We start from the raw sequence: 19,066 nt of genomic DNA on the forward strand, positions 1-19,066 counted from the left end.
GTGTAACGTGGGGAAAAAACTCAACAGTATTTGCCTTGTAGAACAAGACAATAAGATAAACGTCTTCATACCTAAACTTCCTACATAGCCAGACACTTCATCTTCTAGTATCACAAGTGATGAAATTACCATGAGCAAACAGAACCTCTAAAAACTATTATTTAGTCTTTATCAGTTAACCAGAAAGGCTACAGCCCTCCAAATTATGCTGCTTTTCGATGGTGACTGCTGTTCTTTGGCTTGCTCTGCTGCTTCTGTTTTCATCACTGTGCTACTAATGATGTCATAATGCAGACTCCATGTTTTTACAATGGATTTTATTTATAGAAAAGCTGTATTATAAATGTTGATCTTTCTGGTACCCTGGCTTGTTATAGCAGTTCTCAGTAACATGGAAAGAAAGGATGACATTCCAATAATAGTAATAATAAAAATATTCCGTAAAATGACACAGATGAGTTTTAGCGTTTTCCTGTTGCTCATACATGAATGTTATGGAAAATGCAACAAAGAAATGGGTTTAAAAATACAAAGAATTTCATTATGGTATGATCTTAACTGTGACATTGTAGGACTAGATTAAAACATACCCTGTATTTGGTCTTCCTTGTAACTCAGGGCAAAATGTCTGCTGATGTTCCATGACATCACCCATAAAGCAAATGTACAGAAGTATGATGTTACAGATCAATATTCTGTGAGATGGAGGGAGAATATCTAAACCAGATTTCGAGCACCTATATAAACACCATGATTTTCACAGCATCCAAATACATGAATCTGTCAAAGACATCAGCAAAAGCTGCAGATTTTTAGAACCTTTGAAAACTGGGCAGCTGAAGTGTTTAAATATATGAATTTAGGCACAGACATTAGGAAATGAAGCTTGAAAAAACTGGCCTATATCTTTACTGATTAGGGGCCACAAACAAAGACTCTCCAGTTAGGCTATGCAGGGCAAAATAATTCATGCAACAGCAATCAGGAAGTGTGTGCTGGCTGCTTAGCTACTTCTGTTCCTCGGTTTCAGGCACTGTCTGAAAAGCTCTTCTTACATTTCAAATCTGCTTTGCACCTTAGTGCATGTGTTACCAACAAGTTTCTCAATCTGGTAACTTTTCTGCAGATACGGTGTCTTGGTGAAGTTTATACACTCTTGTTCTAAGAAATATCATAGACTACTACTGCATGATTAACATTTTAATTTTATAACGCTCAGCAATATAATATATTCATATTTAATTTCTTCATTCCCACCCACTTCTGCTTTACTCTTCATCCACCCAAATCCATCTGAGGTCTTGTTTTACAGTATTCTTTATAGAGCTTTCAATAACCATAGGATATGTGCATATGTAATAGGATGTCAGAAAAATCACTTTTACATGTTTGACAGGCAATTATTCAGATAATTTTTCAAACACTCACTTGGGGTTTTATTTGCTGAGAATAACACTAGTTAAGGGAAGTTCTTAAGGCTACAGCTTTTTATAATATGTAAAAGTTTTAGTGACCTCTATTAATGATCAGGCAAAGAGTGGAGTAATCCAGAGAAGGCGGCACTAATGGGAGCGGAGCTATCAGGATGTGTCTGTCATTGATGGATTGATGGGCAGTTCAGGCTGGGAGGACTCTGACAAGTGCTATGAAAACTTATATCACCCATCTTAGCCTTTGTGAAAGATAATTAGACATTTAAATTGTATAGCTATACCTTACAAACTTCCCAAACATCCCTGTGTCACTTAATTCTAACAAATCTGCTAAATCCCATGTTTATTTCTCCTACCAAATACAAACACTACTTTCCATTAAAATAATATGGATGCTGCACAAGTCCTGGAATTCACGTATCGGGGCCTGAAAATACAGTAAAAAAATAAAATACTTCATTTTGGGACGTGCTATAGAGTGTTTGAGCTCACAAAAAATATGTAACCAATATTTTTCTTGAGTATTTAGACAATCTGTGTGTCATATTGCTCAAAATCCAGTATAACTTCTCATATAAATAAAAGGTGAATCACTTTGGGGAGATGAAAACAGCTTGTAGAACAAACTATAAACACCTGCAAATTATTTCAGTATGACTTTCGCTTGTATTTGACATAAAATTTGCCTTCTTTTCAAAGACTGTGTTGATTAGGGTATTATTGTCTGTATACACATGAAAAGAAAAAGCATCCTCTTAAAAAAAGAAATACTTTGCTAATATATTTTCAGTATACTGCCACAGTTTCTACTACCATCAGCTGTGTAACTTATTCTTCATGTATTCTGCTCAGAATGGAACTCTCATACTAAAAGATCAGTCATTTCCTACCCTTCCCTGCATGATGTTTGAGTGCTTTATGCAAAACGTATCACTGTTGTAGACAAGGAAGGCAAGTTTCAGCTGGAAAAACAATTCACAAAAATATTACAGCATTATTCATCTCATTTAACTTCGCTAATCAGATGCTCCTCTTGGAGTCAAAATATTTTCCAGCTTCAGAAAACAAACAGCTCACTGAATACCTCTCTGCCCTACTGCTCTTATTTTGATTGAGTCAATCCAATGTTTATGGTATCCAATTTATTTTTTAGCTTTTTCTTTTATTACTAATATAATTTCTACCATTACAACAATTACACTATCTCAGAAACTTACTAATATTTATCATTTGTTGCTGTTAATGTGCCCTGAATTCCATTTTGGCCTACAGTGCTGTTATAATATTCCAATTCAACATGGAGAGAAATGAAACCTAAAGCTTTATTTCCAAAGATGGAGGACTGAAGAGTGTCTGGTTACAAATGACAGAAACATTAGTGCACTTTGGGCCATGCTGCAAATCACAGCAGCTCCATCTGTCAAACCTTTGAAAAACAGCTCAGAACATTTTCCACTCAGGGAAATCACTGATGATACTTTTGCTCAGCAGTACTTCTGGTTCTTACTAGACTAAAGAATCTACCTACTTACACCTAAGAGCCACAGCGTCTATCAAATCCTTATGTAATCTTCAGTTAATAGGCAAATAGATGTTATAGTGCTCAGGGTGTATCTGCAAGGCACAGCACAGTGTGATGCGAAGATACTGATGAGCAAACTGGGGGCTGGGACCAAACGTGGTGGGGTCTTATCAACACTCTGCTTATTTCAGCTGCTCAGCCCTGCCGAGAAATGACCTGGAGTAACCAGGCCATAAGGAGCTGTGCTAACACTGCCCAAGCAGGCTCACTGTAAATTAGCTCCGTACAGCTCTGTGTTGCTCTGGGCATTTGTACACAAGCAGGTTTGGACCATTCCTCTGGGTACTCCAGCAAATGAGCTGCAGGACTTTTTGCCAGTGTGTAATATAGTTATGCAGCTCCTACATGCTGAAAAGATAAGGTTCTCTCTGTAATTTGAAATTACGTGCCGAGATGGTGGGACAGGGGGTTTCTGCTCCAGTGATTAAGTTTTTCCACTCAAAGGTCAAAGTTCTTCCCTCCTTACAGTGCCAAAGGGGTTATATTCAGTCAGCACAGCACTCCAGCTGCAGCCACAGGACAGTTCAATGTGTTGCCTTAAATCAGACAAGCCCACACATCTGCATCTGGCACCTGACAAACCACATACAAAGGCACAGCTCACTCCGTGCTGTGAATTATTTGGGCATTTAGCGTTACATGACACTGTGCCATAGGCACTAGAACTGCACCTACATGCCAGTGATGCTTCAAGTCCTTAACTTTCCTCCTGTAGCTACAGCTTTTCACTTCCTCCGCGTCTTCTCTCAGACTCCCATCCAAAGTATTCTCCTGCTAGCCTTGCACACCATGTGTTTTAAATGCCACACAGCCTGCTGTACTATGCCAAAGACTTTCTGTCCTTCACCAATATCCAAATACTCTTTTAAAACTCTGCGCTAAAAGATATTTGAGTTAAAATGTCGCCACCTACCCGTCCTCATAAATACACTAACCAAACATAAAACAGAACTTTTACACCAGCTGGAGGGCTAGTCAGAACGGGATGTGGTGGCACAGTACTAAAACTACTGAGTCCATTAGTGCTAGAAGCAGAACTGTATCAGCAGATAACAGCTTCCAGTTTTTTTTAGGGTAAGTTTTTCCTAAAAATATCCCTTGCATACCATTAAAAAAGTTATCTTCTCTGGCGGACTCTGCCTTCCAAATGTTGTTTTGCCTTGCCAAAGCCTTTTAAAAACTTAAAAAAGTTACGGAGAATGTTACCATCCTCCTTGCTGAGCCACCCTTCACTGCATGATTTTTTACTAAAAGTCTCAGCAGTGTAAGAAGCCTCAGTTGTTTCACCTAGAAGGCACAGGGAGAGAAACGAGTCTCTGTATAACTGCAGCTTTTTATTGTTGCCAAGCTAGCTCCTCAGGCTAACTGTAAGAATGTTCTTCCACACTACACAACATTTCTTTTAAGTGATACATGTCAAGTGAGACTTTGCTCCCAAGAGACTACCTAGCAGTCTTCAAATGGCTTGTTTTGCTGTCTCTTCACTCTACTTTTTGGAGGTAACTTTGATGGCAAGATACTAGAAACAGTAAGACCTGATTAGGGATATAAGGCTCAGTAGCAGGTCTCAGAATGTGAACTTGCCCTATGGAGGGGAAAAAAACACGCAGGGATGTAGGTTTTGTTGATGTCTGGAGACATCCTAGCCTATTTCTAATTTCACATTTCCCCATGAGTTGAATCAGACTTGAGGCTAGAAAAAATATTTTTAATTCTGTACTACTCCCATGGGTGGTACGGTAAAATCTGTTTTCTTATCAGATCATGGTCCTGTGGTTTTTGTCACTTGCATTGTCAAATACTCCTATAAAATTCCCTTGACAATAGATCTTACATCAACTTGGGTAATTACTCAGACAGCTTTTGCTTTGACGGAACAAGTATTGCATCACTCATCTGAGAATCAAAAACCTTTGATTAAATAGAGAGGAAGTCTCGCAGCCCCAAGCCTGTCAGTGGGCAAATTTGACTGAAACAATTTTGACAAATGGAAACATGTGGCTTAAAGACCTGCACACATACCAGGTTTAGGGAACGGGACAGAGCTGTGGTGCAGAGTGGCTATTTCAGTAGTGCAGTCCATGCCCCGTAAGGCTTTGTGTGAGCGCTCTCGGTGACATACCCGCGGTGGTGGCAGACAGACGCGGCCTTGCCTGGCAGCACCAGCTCTGGAGGCAGGGCAGCTCCAAGCAAGCACGCATGAGGCAATGAGCTCAGGACAGCCTAGCTCCAGCTTGGCCACTTCAGGGCTGCCGTGACTGGACTGCACTCTGACCCAAATGGGTATGGCTGTGCGGCTTTACACCACCAGGAGACTCCTGGCTTGGGTCCTAGCCAATTCAAGCACGGTGCTCAGAATGTGCTCCTTTTCTTTGGGTGAGGTAGTTTGCTCTGCTTTCAAAACAGAGGTGCTGACCCCCAGATGGACAAACAAGTCTGCTGGGTAGTTTACTTTCTCTTTGTAACACTGCCCTTTATAAAACTGTTGCTGGATCTTCAATACTACACCCTGTGCTAACATGATGTGAATTCTGAAGATCTGATACAAAAGCATAAATACAGTAAACATTATTTTCCATTTTTGTGACAAGGAGGATGAACGTCTGGTTCTAGGCTGGCATCTTCTAATGTTTACATCAATAGACCACCTCCCTAAACATATGCAATGATTTGATATACTAATACCTTACATGAAAGAAAAGCCTTGATCTTAAAACACAACAGATGGGTGAATGAATCTGCAGACTTATTCCCCATTTACAAGTTGTACAATAGCAGTATCTTCCTTAATATCTTTGGTTCATCAGGGCTAGGAAAGGAAATATAGCTAATTCCCTCCTCACCTTGTCATCTTCCTCTCTTTTAAGCCTAGCAAGGAAAATAGCAAAGAGGAGGTGAGGTTTCTGTCCTTGATACACAGGAAACTGACTTTTACAATCAGTACACAGAAATCCATAATCAACTACTTCCTAGATTTGATGAAGCCCATCTAGATAGTTTCTTTTATTGACAAGGGATCCCTTCTATCTTCTATTACTTTCTGGTACAAAATTTTTAAGAGTTGCTTCAGATTCTGTATTTGTAGTAACACACACATTGTACAAAACAAGATGTAGGTCATCTAGAGCATTTGCTGTTTTCTTTCTGGTTGTAACATGAGATAGATATTGCTGTTCCCAATTTACAGACAGTGAAACTGAGATCCTGAGACCAAGCAACTAGCCAAGTACCACCCAGTGCTGCCCCAGCTGCAGGAACTCTTATTTTTATGAAAGTATAAGCAAGGTAATTATTTAGCACTCACCTGAGGGTGCACTGAGATGCAGTTTCACTCTCTAAAATACAAATGGTAGCTACAATAGCTGCTTTTTATTAGCTACCCACAGAGGAAAGCTTGGGGCAATGTTCATCTTGCTAATTTTGGGTTGAAAGTTTGGTACTCAGTATAAGCTAGCTGCATAGGCTCCCTTTCTCTGGTCAAGGCAAGGAAGCAAGTAGTTCCACAGGTCAGTACCTCTTCCCACTTAAACTCTTAGGATGCACCTCTTCCCAACTGCTAATTGGACCCAAATAATTATCTTAGTCTTCTCCACATGTGATAAGCAGAATCCCTCCCTAAGCATATCTGATAATGTGAAAAACATCAGTTATCTGTGAAAGCAGAGTGCACACAGTCGCTCTAGAACTACTTCAGACATTTAAACATGGAGAGTCTTTTTAAATAGGGGCTCCATTTAAGAGCCTAAAAGCTTCCCTCTTTCAGAGAAAACAAGGCCCCTTCAGAAGTGACTCAGAGAACCCAAATCAGGACATAAACTTTGCTGGCACGTTCTCCAAGGCCTGCCTAAATAGCTGAACAGTGCAAAGTGCCCAGTGTACTGCCAATTCATACCCTAGCTCAAGTCTTACTGATCTCTGTAGGAGATGAGACACAAACAGAAGCAGCTCATGCCTGCCTTTGTTTTTCTCTTACTCCTGTTTAGTGTAGCCTGCAGAGGTGTCTAGGCTGCTTTAACTATCGCTGTAATTCAGGAATGTTGGAACACCCTCTATAGTATCAGCTTAATGATCTGGAATCCTTGAGGATGGCAAGTGTTGTGCAATTACCAAACTTCCTCACTGTTGTTTCTAGTCCTTTTGTGGATATTCCCCTCTGTTAATATGATGCATTAGAAGGCTTGTGAGAGCAATGATTCAATCATACAGCATTAACTCCCAATCAGCTTACTCGGCTGTAAAAAACCTTGAGCGTATCTGGGAATGCCGCCATGTCAGTCCCATTTGTAAGTGCAGCCAAAACAGCAGCAACTTCTCAGATTTTTCCTTTCCCTGTATTTGCCAGCAAGCTCTAATATCTACTTGAACTGCAAGACACAGTGATTTGAACAGTTGATTTCCTTCATGAATCATCTGTACAACACACACAAACTGCTGTGTTGAGGAAGACTGTAACTTCACATTGTACAGACAAGCCTCTTTCATTAACTGAACCCCCTAGTTACATTGCTGATGCAGTCAACATTGTAACTGTGCCAGAAATGTCAGATTTCTCACGTATGTCACACAACTTAGGGAAAACAAGAGAATTTAGAAACTTGTGATGGGTATCAACCCCTTCCATAAAGCATGATTTCTTTGAAGTGCTCAAGTCATGCCTTGAAATACAAGCAAGCCTTGACGGTGACTCAAATTGAGTAATACGAAAGGACAAAAGAAAACAAGAATGGCTGTATTACAGAAAACAATTATGTGGTGGCTGGTTAAGGACAGAGAAGAAAACATATTTTTCTTGATGCTTTGGGAACATAAGGATGATTAAGTAATAAAATCTTTGACCAACTCAGTTACTTCTCCAAGGGAACAAAGCTGACAATAAAAAGTCTTGTGTCAGTTCTTGTTTGATCATAAAGTAAGTTTTTAAATAAAGGGCCTGGGTGAGGGAAATTTATCTTGTTTTTTGAATTCTTATAAGAAGAAACAGATCACTGAGCTTTTGAAGTCTAAACAGTGAATTACTAAAATGTGAAATACTTTTTTTATTGCAAAAATAGCCATCATGATGTCAGCAAACTGCTCGATGCACTAGCAGTTGCTGCTACAGGGAAGAGGAACAGCTGTTTAATGCAGGCCTCACTGCAGTTTCACTAAGTAGGTGTCTCCCATGGGCTGACTGCAGTGGACTTTGGATCAGGTGCTGCATATGTTTTATGAAATCAGAGAAGTTACTGTTCAATTAAAATTAATTTGATTCATATAAAAATTATTTTTTCCTGTTCTGAAAATCCTACATGAAAACACACCATAGCTGTTAATTTAAGTGAAAGTTTTATGTCTGTGATTCAATGCATCTTATTTCTTTCTTTGAAATTGCCATTTGTTTTTCTTGTCCAAAATTCTGCGGTGTACGAAAGGATGACATTATTTCAGAACATGCTTCCCAGGTCAAAGTACATGTAACATAAAATTGGTCTTAGTGATGAGAGAATTTAACCAGGATAGTGTTTAAGACTTGGCAGGTAAGAAACTGGAAAAATAAATAGTTCTTCTTTCAATGTGTAAAAGCCTTTTTTGATTCCTCAAACTGCCCATTCAGTGTCCTTTTATCATGGTAATCACCCATTGGTTATTTCCCTTTTGAAACTCCTTCTGTGCAATGCTTTTTTGCAGATAAAACTTCGGCATATACTTTGGGGGTAATGCTGGTGAACATGTGTGGTGAGGAGACAATTGAAATGACAGTAAGTCTGGGTTAACAGAGCTTCCTGCCAGAATCCCTCATTAGAGCACCCAGTCTGAAGCCACTATCATACTGGTGCTGTACAGTCCAATTTAATTGGGCTGAGGAACGGATACAGTACACTGCTCTTTTCAACAAGCAGCACAAACTCATCCTGCCCATCACAACACTTGGTTGTTCTATTTTCTAAAGGCTTCACGCACAGCATTTGGGAATGAAATTCAAAGCACATAGCATTTCCTTTTTCAAAATGTCAAATACTATGCATGAAAGCTGCACCCCTTGCCCGCCCTCCCCAAATTTATCTGTTTTGTTTTTTTTTTTTAAAGTTGTTGGACTTAAGTGCCTGGGTTTCTGGTGTCCCCCTTTTTTTGGGGTAATGTTCCAGATCACACAGTTCTAATTTAAACAGACTGTGGATCTTCCTGGGTTGGATAAATTACAGCTCAGAAAAATTTGCTGTGCTGGTTCAAACAAGGAGTTCAGGGCAACCTGCTTTTCATGGTTACTGCTTCTCATTTGTCATTCTGAAAAGTTTAATACTAATAGGCAAATCTCTAGTGCTTTATTGAGCTTTCGCTGTTCATCAAGAGGCAATGCTGTTTTGAGAGCTATTTCAGATCCTCAGAAAGTAATCTTGAAAGTCCCCCAACACAGTGCATGAAAAATGCTAGTGCAGAGTTATACTTGTTGCCTTCTAGTTTAATGATGGATTTTTACAAGTATCCTAAGGCTATTTCCCTAAGTTTTGTTTACATTTTGATGCTGATTGGGCACATTCCAGAGATGTCATATACAAGAAAAGCATGAGAAGAATGAATTAAAAGTAGATGCAACTCTGAGCCACTTTTCTATAGTGGAATCAAATCTAACTGCTCTGTTAATAGCAAAAGACCTTGGCCTTCAGAAAGCAGAACTGATTTTTACGTATTTTTATATATATGCATACATAAATACTGAATTTCATTTGCATAATTAAGCTATGCATTTCTAGATGTTGAAGATGAAGAATTATGTGGATGCTCAAATTATCTTCCTTCCTCTATCCTTGATAATACACTTCTACTACCTTTTTATTTTTTCTTCCTTTTCTTCTTCCCAACTATGAAACCAGATTCTTCAAAATTGTCCTATCTAATATGACCCAGATATATTCAAACTGAATCATATTCTGGGTAGTAGTGAAATTTGGTTGATTGTGAAATGAAGCAGATGATACGTTTCAGGATTTTTCTTTTGAAGTTTGTGAGTCAATTTAATATTCAGTTAAGCAGGGCTTTCATGCCAGCAGAGTTGGAATAAACAGGGACATTGCCAGTTTGTTCCACACATTCCTTCTGCACATTTGGCCTGGGTTCCTGAGAGCTGTAAGACTCTAACTCTGGTTAATCACCTTTGCAGTTACAATGCACAGTGATTTTCTGAAGCTAAAAACTGGAGTCTGGGAAGGGACAAAAATTTTTTTTCACTTATGAACTATACCACTATGCTACAAAATAGCAGCTCACTCACTGTTTTCTGCTCCCACCTTTGATTATACTGTAACATACCCAAAATATCCTGAATGATACACACAGAAACAAAAAAGCTTGCATTTAAGAAAAAGAGTTGGGGAAAGAGATTGAACGTAGAGGCAAAATGATTACAGTGGATCATGGCCGGGTGGCTGTATTTTCAAACAAATAGGCTTGTTAGAGCAAAGGAGAGAAAAAGTGAGAAAGTAGTGTGAGGATGAGAGAAGACATGAAAAAGAGGAGGAAAAGAGCAGACTAAGAAGTTGCTTTTCAGGGTTGTTGAGACTGTATGATGTCAGGTTCAATGCTTTTAGACATAGAAATAGCAAGTGGATTCACATGAAGTAGAGAAAATAAATGTGTTTGTTCAGTGTCAAGATCCACCAATCAGATCAGGACTGATCTTCATCAAAATAATGTTTTAAACCCTCAAAAATTAGGAGTTCCATAGCTAACACCAAAAGTTATTTCAAAAGAGATCAGAAGATAGCTGTTCCATAGCACAGTTTCATCTGAATTTTCAGGAATACTACTTCAGATGTTTAAGTCACTTACTACATTGTTATGTTATACGTATTATCCAACTACATGTGAAGGAGCAGCCTTAAAAGATGAATTCGAGCCTGAAATTTCAACTCCTCTCTAATGGTAGAGTGCTAGCACTATCCTGTCTCTACTTGTCAATTTTGGAAGTCTAATTCTATGACAGCTGAGCATCAGAATGTACCATTCAGTTCTAAAAATACTTAGATCTTCACTCTTCTGCCGGTCATGCTGTTTTTTTCTCCAAGTCTGCCTGGTTTTTGTGATCAATCAACACATTCAGGTAAAAACAAGAGACAAATGAAAATAATCATGAATAAAATGAGAGGTAATATAAAAATCACAGTAACTCACAGTTGGACTCTCCTTGCCCTTGCTGTCTTTACTGGAAGCTCCGCTCAGCTGCTCAATTAAACTGTAATGTGTTAATTGTTCAGGTCCATCCTCTCCAAAATGGCCACAGAGACTGTGCTGGTATAAATCCAAGATTGACATTGGGTTCCCCAGAAATGACTTTCTCTGATTTTGTTTTTCCTGCACAGCTGTAAGAGATGTCAAATACAGCATTATTCCCGCATATTTAATTATTGAAATGCAGTCTACATACATTGTAATGTAATTCTACATTTTTAAAATGTATTCCACATGTTTTAAGGTATCTGAAATTCAATGTAATAAAAGCATTAAAATATGAGCTCCTGACTCTCCAATCAATGCATATACAGGGGACTGTTCATACATAATACTCAAGGTGAAGGAGATGGTATGAGACAGCCAGAATTAATTTCCTTTCTGTTTTAATTACAGACAAGATGGTTAATTTTGGGGTATTGTTCTACTTATTTATTCGCTATATGTTTTTGTTCTCTTTTAATAGCCTTACATGGCAGATAGGCTGAATTCCTTTAGCATGTCTTTCAGTCCCACCATATTTGATAATCCTTTCTTAGCTAATGAATATAACAGTTTTTAAAATACACTAGTAAGGTAAGAAACAGGTCCTACCTATTTTTTATGGATCCTACTGTAATACAAGAACATTACAAATAAAAACCTCAGTTTCCAAAGTCCAAGGCTGAAAATTCATTCAGAAGATCAAAACAAAACCAAAGAAATTTTCTGTAGCTTCATGAAAATGCACAAGAGACAGAGACTGACATCTAGCTTCTTTCCTCACACTTCTTGCTACACAAACTTCAACTCTACCTTGTAATCTATAGCATTAGAAGAGCTGCTGCTTCCAGCGCCTGCAACCAAATCGCATCAGGATAAAGCCTTCATGAAATTGGAATCAAAACATTTTCATGGTTGAAACAGAAGAACTTAGAATATTTGGCTTATTCCCTGCTATTCTACTGACCTTCTCTGTAACATTGGGCAATGTACTGGGAGTCTCATCCAAAGGCCACTAAATCAATGAAGGTCTTATCATTGACTTTTAATAGCCTTTGCATTGGGCACTCAATCTTTCAAGTCTTTCTGTTCACTGCTCATAAATGAAAATTAAAAATCATTCCAACACTGTAACTGTGCAACCAGTTCATTTATGTTTTGGGGACTCATCTAATAAATACAATTATCTATATGTATTAAAATATTCTCTATGAATTGGTTTGCTGCAGCCCCTGCCTCAGCCTCATGTGGATGTTCTGAGGTTGTATCACTTGTGTGCATAAAGAAGCTAAGATCTTTGAACACAGAATGGAATAAAGTATTTTTATTAATATGATGTGAGAACTGCATTTACAGAGCACAGAACAGAAGCCCTGACTACAAGAAAGGACCATAGCAGAAATACTTTTGCAATAACACTTTATTGTAATTTTCTTTTCTATTTGTCTCAGTCACAATTATGAATTTTAGTTCTGTTACTAGCCCCAAAGCCATATACATAAAATTAATGATTTGCTATGTAAAATGGTGACTTCAAGTCATTCTTAGGTATCATTAAACTGGGGATTTGCTGCCATTTAATGCAACCGCACACACGATAAAATTTTTTTTTTTTTGCAAATTGTGATCAATACAGAAAAAATGCTTATCTGCCTCTTTAGCAAAATACATTTTTCCTGTATTAGAACACTATTTGTAAAAAGCAACACCTGCAAAAAGAAGTGTTTACGGGCTGAGTTAAATGACTTGCAACATTTCATACCTATTAAAAATATAAAGTTACAGGAGTAATGTAAATAAACTGTCCTAGCTTCCTACTCTGCTCTCTCTCTGGTGGAATCAAAAAAAATGGATTAGCTCTGAAAATGCCAACTTTAAGTCCAAGTCCCAGCAGACGCTAAAGAGCACAGTATGTCTGTCGACATATCTAGCCATCCACAGTATTTTTAATGCATTCACCACTGCAGTATCTACTGTAGGTGCTAATCTCTGCTAGGTCAAGCTCACTGCTGTGCAGAGGGTCAGTGCAAATCCTACAAATCACTGAAGTACTGCTTAAGCTCTCAGGACTTCAGTGGTGCTGAGACTTTGCACTAGCCTTTGCACTCACCAGAATTTATCTCCTGCAGGGAAGCCATCGGCAGTGTAGGCAAGGATATGAGCCGCACACTCCTACCCCTCCCAGAGGGCACACATCTGCACTGAAAAGGTGGCTTGCATCACAGCAAGCTGGTGGTCAAGACGAGACAGCAATTTCTTGGGTTATTAAACACAGAAAACTATTATCTCAAGAACTTAACTTAATGTGTTTTTACCTAGTGGAATTCAGTAAATTCCAAATTGCCAACAATTCTCACAAAAAGGTTTGATACTTGAAAATGGCAATAAATACTCAGAGGACAATAAGAGAGACTTCACTATGGCACCATAACCAGCACCACTTTGATACAGAGGTTGGAAAACTATGGCCTTGATCATTACATTATTTCAACTGCCTAATATAATTGAAAAGAAAAAAAGGGAAGCTATCTTTATAGTCACCACTTAGATTTTGTAATAATGTAACAGAAGAGTTCTTTTTACTTACACTGCAGGGATTTATGCACAAAAATCTGCAAGTTAAGCCCCTGCTAGCAAAAACTGTGGAAGAGAGGAAAAAAAGACACACACATAGAGTAAAAAGCAAGAAGTAATATCAAGCTAATGGAAAATTAGACTGAAGTAAAATCGGGGGTTAGAAAGTGAAAACTAGATGGAAAGTTCAATGACAAACACTATCTGCTGCTGAGTCAGAGTGGAGATGAGGGATACACATTTTTATGTACAAATTTTCAATTACCTTGTTTGTTGTTCTTTGTTAACTCTACAAAAGTCTCCTCTGCAGTTCTAAAATAATTTGTTTCATACTCTGGCTCCAGCTCAGTGTCACTGCTGCTTGCAGAGTAAGTACACACTCTCAGAGCTCTGTCCTGTACAAATAAGGGTATTGCAATCATTCAGATGATGCATATATATCAAAATAATGCTGAAGATGGTATTACGAGTGGAACATCTTATATTCATCATGCAGTATAAATTGATAGTCCAGCTTGAAAAAAGTCTGCATTACTAGTGTAACTAATCACTTCTCTTTCAAGCAAGGAATCATCAGTCTGACATGGGAGAAATAACACATTCTTCCTGGTAAGTCTCCTGAGTTAGTCTGGCAGAAACAGTCCAGATTATACCACTTTTTTCACTATTACATTATTTTCATATCTACCAACATTTTCAGATAATGTCATCCACCAAGTTAAATTTTCAAACTTCACAAGTATGTTTAATACAGTGTATTTGTAACATGTAAAATTATCACACAACAAATAGTTTGTTGCAATTCTAGAGACCATTAGGATGGCCAGTAGACGATATTCATGCTTTCTATATTAGTACATCCTAAATTCTTCCTAATTTCATGTTCTTTGTCCTGGCATTTACATTACAGTACTGGAGAGCCCTTAATTCCTCGCTGATTCCTATCCCATTTCTCTTCCGGAGGCAACACTAAGGATTTTCTTCTGCGAGTAAAGAGGAACACTGACAGCTCTGGACAGCTTCTAATCATGGAAGACCTGAAGACTTAAAACTTCTAGGAGAAGCAGCTCAGTACAATAAAACCCACAAAACAGGTACAAATACCACCTGCTATTCTAACCCCAACTGCCAATCAGAGAATCAAAAGAGTTTTTAATTCTGTTTTTCAGAGAGTGTTATTTCCTCATCTTCCCATTCATGTCACAGTTTTTAACTCATGCAGAAGGACATCCAACTTCATAGGAAGCACATACTTGTGGAGAGGGGACCAGGCCTGAGGATACCTGCATGTAGCCGGGTATGCCCAGCTTTACCTGTAAAACTGGGAGACTACAAGTCAGCTGTAGTCCCGAAGCCATTGAACCACATTCACATATCAGCTACACCCACGCCGACCTTCTGAGTCTTAGGCAGACAACTTAGCATAACACATGTATCATGTAAAGATGGTTTTGGAACTGGAGGTGGTCAGTCACGACTGGCTCAGGGTGAAGAACATACTGATGTGGTTGTTACTTGGAAGCCAACACTACTGTGCTACAGAGGATTCACCACCAGTTTGTCAGTGACACACAAGACAAGCAATTTTATCTCTGCTTCTGTTCTAAATCAGAAAATTATAGAACAATTTAGGTTGAAAGAGATCCTTAAGATTATCACGTCCAACCATTAACAACACTGTCAAGTCCACCACTAAATCGTACCCCTAAGCACCACATCTACATGTCTTTTAAATAACTCCAGGGATGGTGACTCAACCACTTCCCTGAGCAGCCTGTTCCAGTGCTTGACAGTGCCAGAGAGGGGCCCACACCTGGCACAGGGGTCAAGGGGCGGCCACATCGGGCCGAGCACAGGGGGACGGTCCCTGCCCTGGCCCTGCTGGCCACGCTGCTTCGGGTACCAGCCAGGGTGCTGCTGGCCTCCTTGGGCACACGGGGGTCCTGTTCAGCCGGGTGCCAGCCCCCCCAGCCCCTTCCCAGCCCCCTGCCCCCAGCCTGTGGCACTGCCTGGGGCTGGTGTGACCCACGGGCAGGGCCCGGCATGGAGCTGGGCTGAACCTCACACCCCTGGCCTTGGCCCATGGGCCCGGTCTGCCCAGATCCCTCAGCAGAACCCTCCTGCCCTCAAGCAGATGAACATTCCTCCCAACTCGGTGTCATCTGTGCACTGACTGAGGGCGTACTCAATCCTCTCATGTAGATTGTTGATAAAGATATTAAACAGGGCTGCTGGCTGGCCCCAGCATGGAGCCCTGGGGAACACGACCTGTCACCAGCCACCAACTGGATGTAACTCCACTCAGCACCGCTCCTTGGGCTCAGCCGTCCGGCCGGTCTCGTACCCGACACAGAATGCACCCGCCCCAGCCACGGCAGCCGGTTCCTCCGGGAGATGCTGCGGGAGACCCTGGCAAAGGCTTTACGAAGGCCCAGGCACAGCCCCCAGCCCCTCCCGCGCCCGCTGAGGGACTCTCCCTGTCACAGGAGGAGATCGGGGTCCCTGGCACGGACCTGCCTTCCATAACCCCGCGCTGGCTGGGCCAGATCCCCCGGCTGTCCTGCACAACTCAACCCCATCATCACCATCGTTAAGCTCTAGACAATCAAAACACTCCCTAGCACAGAGGGCTACTGCCTCCTCCCTTGCCTGCCCTTCCAAAGAGTTGACAGCCATCCACTGCAGCACTCCAGTTGTGCGAGCCATCCCACCGTGCCTCCGTGATGGCAACTATGTCACAGGTTTCCTGCTGCACAGTGACTTCCAGCTCCTCCTGTTTGTTGCCCATGCTGCGTGCACTGGTGTAGATGCACTTCAGTTGGGCTGTTGATCCCACCACCTTTTTGGAGGGGATAAGCCCCAATTCCTGTGTGACTGTTCTCGGGTGCTTCTGTGGTTTTTCACACATCAGTAATCCCTGCGTCTTTGCTGCTGCATGGGTCTCTGCACCCTGCCTCCGCTGGGATGGCAAACTGAAGGACCTCGCTAGCACACTGTCCCTCAAACACTGGTGTACTATCCCCAGGATTATCTCTAGTAAGCCTGGGTTTATTCCTTTCTCCCTTCCAATTTAGTTTAAAGCTCTTTCCGTGAGCCCTGCTAACTCCTGGACAAAGATCCTTTACTGTCTTTGAGACAGGTGTACCTGTTGCCAGCAGGCCCGGTGTTGTGTAGACTGACCCATGATCAAAAATGCCAAAACTCTGGCAGTGACACCAGGGTCGGAGCCAGGTATTGATCTGCTGGCTCTTCCTGTTTCTTCTCTCATTATTCCCTGCAACTGGACCAATAGAGGAGAACACTACTTGTGCTCCTGATCCCTTAACCAGTTGTCCCAAGGCCCTGAAGTCTCTCCTGATTGCCCTCAGACTTCTTGTTACAACTGCATGGCTGCCTGCCTGAGCAGTCAGTAATGGGTAATAATCTGAGGACTGTACCAGGGCAGGAAGCTTTCCCTTCACATGTTTAATGTGGGCCCCAGGGAAGCAGAAGACTTCAAGAAGTGGGTCTAGTCTGCATATTCAGCCTTCTGTTCCCTTCAGAAGGGAGTCTCCTATGACAATGACCCATCTTTTTTCTTTATGGAAGCAGTTTTGATGCAGGGCATAGGTTGACTTAACCTCCATGCTAGATGAACTATTGTCCTTGTTACTGTTTGGTTCCACTTGCAGAGCCTTGTATCTATCATGCACAGGTACCTGGGGAGGTGGGGTGGTCACAGGGGAGACCTGTCCTGATGCCATTGCCGCCTGTCCCTTAAGTCACAGTGTTCAGCCAGGTGGGGAAAGGACAGGGAATCCTCTGTGTCATGCGTCCTGTCTGCCTGTTGGGCCTGTCTCAGGGAAGTTAAGGTGTGGTTCCAGTACCTATCTCTCTCTTGTGCCCCCCTATACTCCTCAACCTACTTACCTCCTCTCAGAACTCTGCCACTAAGAAGAGGAGTTCCTCCAAATATCCAGAGAATGGTCCATATAAAAATGCGAGATACCTCAGTTGGTAAATACATGGATGCAAAAAAGCTACGCAACAAAATGTTTTTAGCTTCTTGCAACTAGCAGTCTGACAGTTTCCTTACTTAACGCCCACTTTCTTGATAAAGTTTTTTTCTCTCTTTGCTAACCTGCTGACCCTGTACTTTTCAGGGGGCTTCACAGCTTGGCATTCCTGACTATGAGTAACTTGACAACCATCAGCAGTAGCTTTCACACAGGTATATGTATTTGCCTGTTCTTTCTGCAGTTTTCATTAAAAGATTGAAGGACAGACAGATCATTGCAAGGATTAACAAAAACCACAAAGAAACATGTAAGAAGAGTATTTTCCTGTTCACAATACTTCCATAGCACATCCATTCAAACACTTATACTACACAGTCATACAGACAACGAAACCTAGGCCGGGGCAGGGAAAAAAAAAAAAAAAAAAAAAAAAAAGAGATCCAACTCTTATGGAAAGCCAACAAACAAGATCAAGTTTCTTGAAGAGAAAAATGGTAAAAGGTCTCAGTTTCTCCATGTCTATAAAATGACTGTGAGGAATCTTAATTAAAACATGTTTGTAAGCCATGAGGACAAAGTACCTTTGGGTGCTGTATTATTATTATTAATAAATAATGAAATTATAAACGAAGGGCAAGAAAATAAATAGAGCTGTTAGATTGCTAGTTACTCTTCCACTATATTAAAAACATTTACCATTTCTGATTCTTTTACCACAATACATATCTCATTTAACAGATGGCACTTCTTAACTTATACCTTTGTTTTAGTAGTTTTCTTGGTGGTCCACTCTGGAAGAACTTTTCTATTTTCCACAGTTTCTTCAGTATGCTCTAATGAGGCAGAGGTCACAGAACTTGGTTCTTGTTCACTCTGCTTTGCAAGGTTAATTATTCCTGAATTAAGAGAGACATTATTTAAATTGTAGGTCTCACAGCATCTTCATGACAGTGTTTCAATTATAATCCAGTAAAAACTAGGGGCAAGTCATGATACTTTCATTATGTCAAATAATATCTTACTACTCAAAGGAACAATTGACTAACTTACTGGAATAATTCTAACAGCTACTGTTGCAGAATTTGATCCAAAGCCTTTTCTAGTTAACAAGAGAAAAGGAACACACGGATTTAAATCCCTCTATTAATTTTAAAACATATACTCTTTCACATAAGAAAAAAACATTCAATACTACTAGGCATTGTAGGATCTGCTTTTCTATTTTATGTCCTCAGAGAGAGAACAGTCTGTTAACATAAATACAATTAGAAGTACCTTTCTAGCAGAAAGCT

At 40.3% G+C, this 19,066-nt stretch overlaps 1 protein-coding gene across 8 annotated transcripts in view; it reads right to left on the reverse strand.

Moving 5' to 3' along the window:
• Positions 1-19,066, reverse strand: part of NCKAP5 (NCK associated protein 5) — a 245,331-nt gene that overhangs the window by 14,999 nt on the left and 211,266 nt on the right. For 6 of the 8 annotated variants that reach the window (XM_055718342.1, XM_055718344.1, XM_055718343.1 and 3 more), the window contains 3 exons: positions 18,534-18,670; positions 14,042-14,171; positions 11,164-11,351 (listed from right to left, as the gene is read on the reverse strand). In XM_055718342.1, coding sequence (XP_055574317.1) covers positions 11,164-11,351; positions 14,042-14,171; positions 18,534-18,670 — 455 coding nt within the window. The remainder of the gene's footprint in view (positions 1-11,163; positions 11,352-14,041; positions 14,172-18,533; positions 18,671-19,066) is intronic. The other 2 variants (XR_008733526.1, XR_008733527.1) reach the window with 1 other exon arrangement.

This window comes from Falco cherrug, chromosome 8, assembly GCF_023634085.1.
Source record: "Falco cherrug isolate bFalChe1 chromosome 8, bFalChe1.pri, whole genome shotgun sequence".
NCBI lineage: Eukaryota > Metazoa > Chordata > Aves > Falconiformes > Falconidae > Falco > Falco cherrug.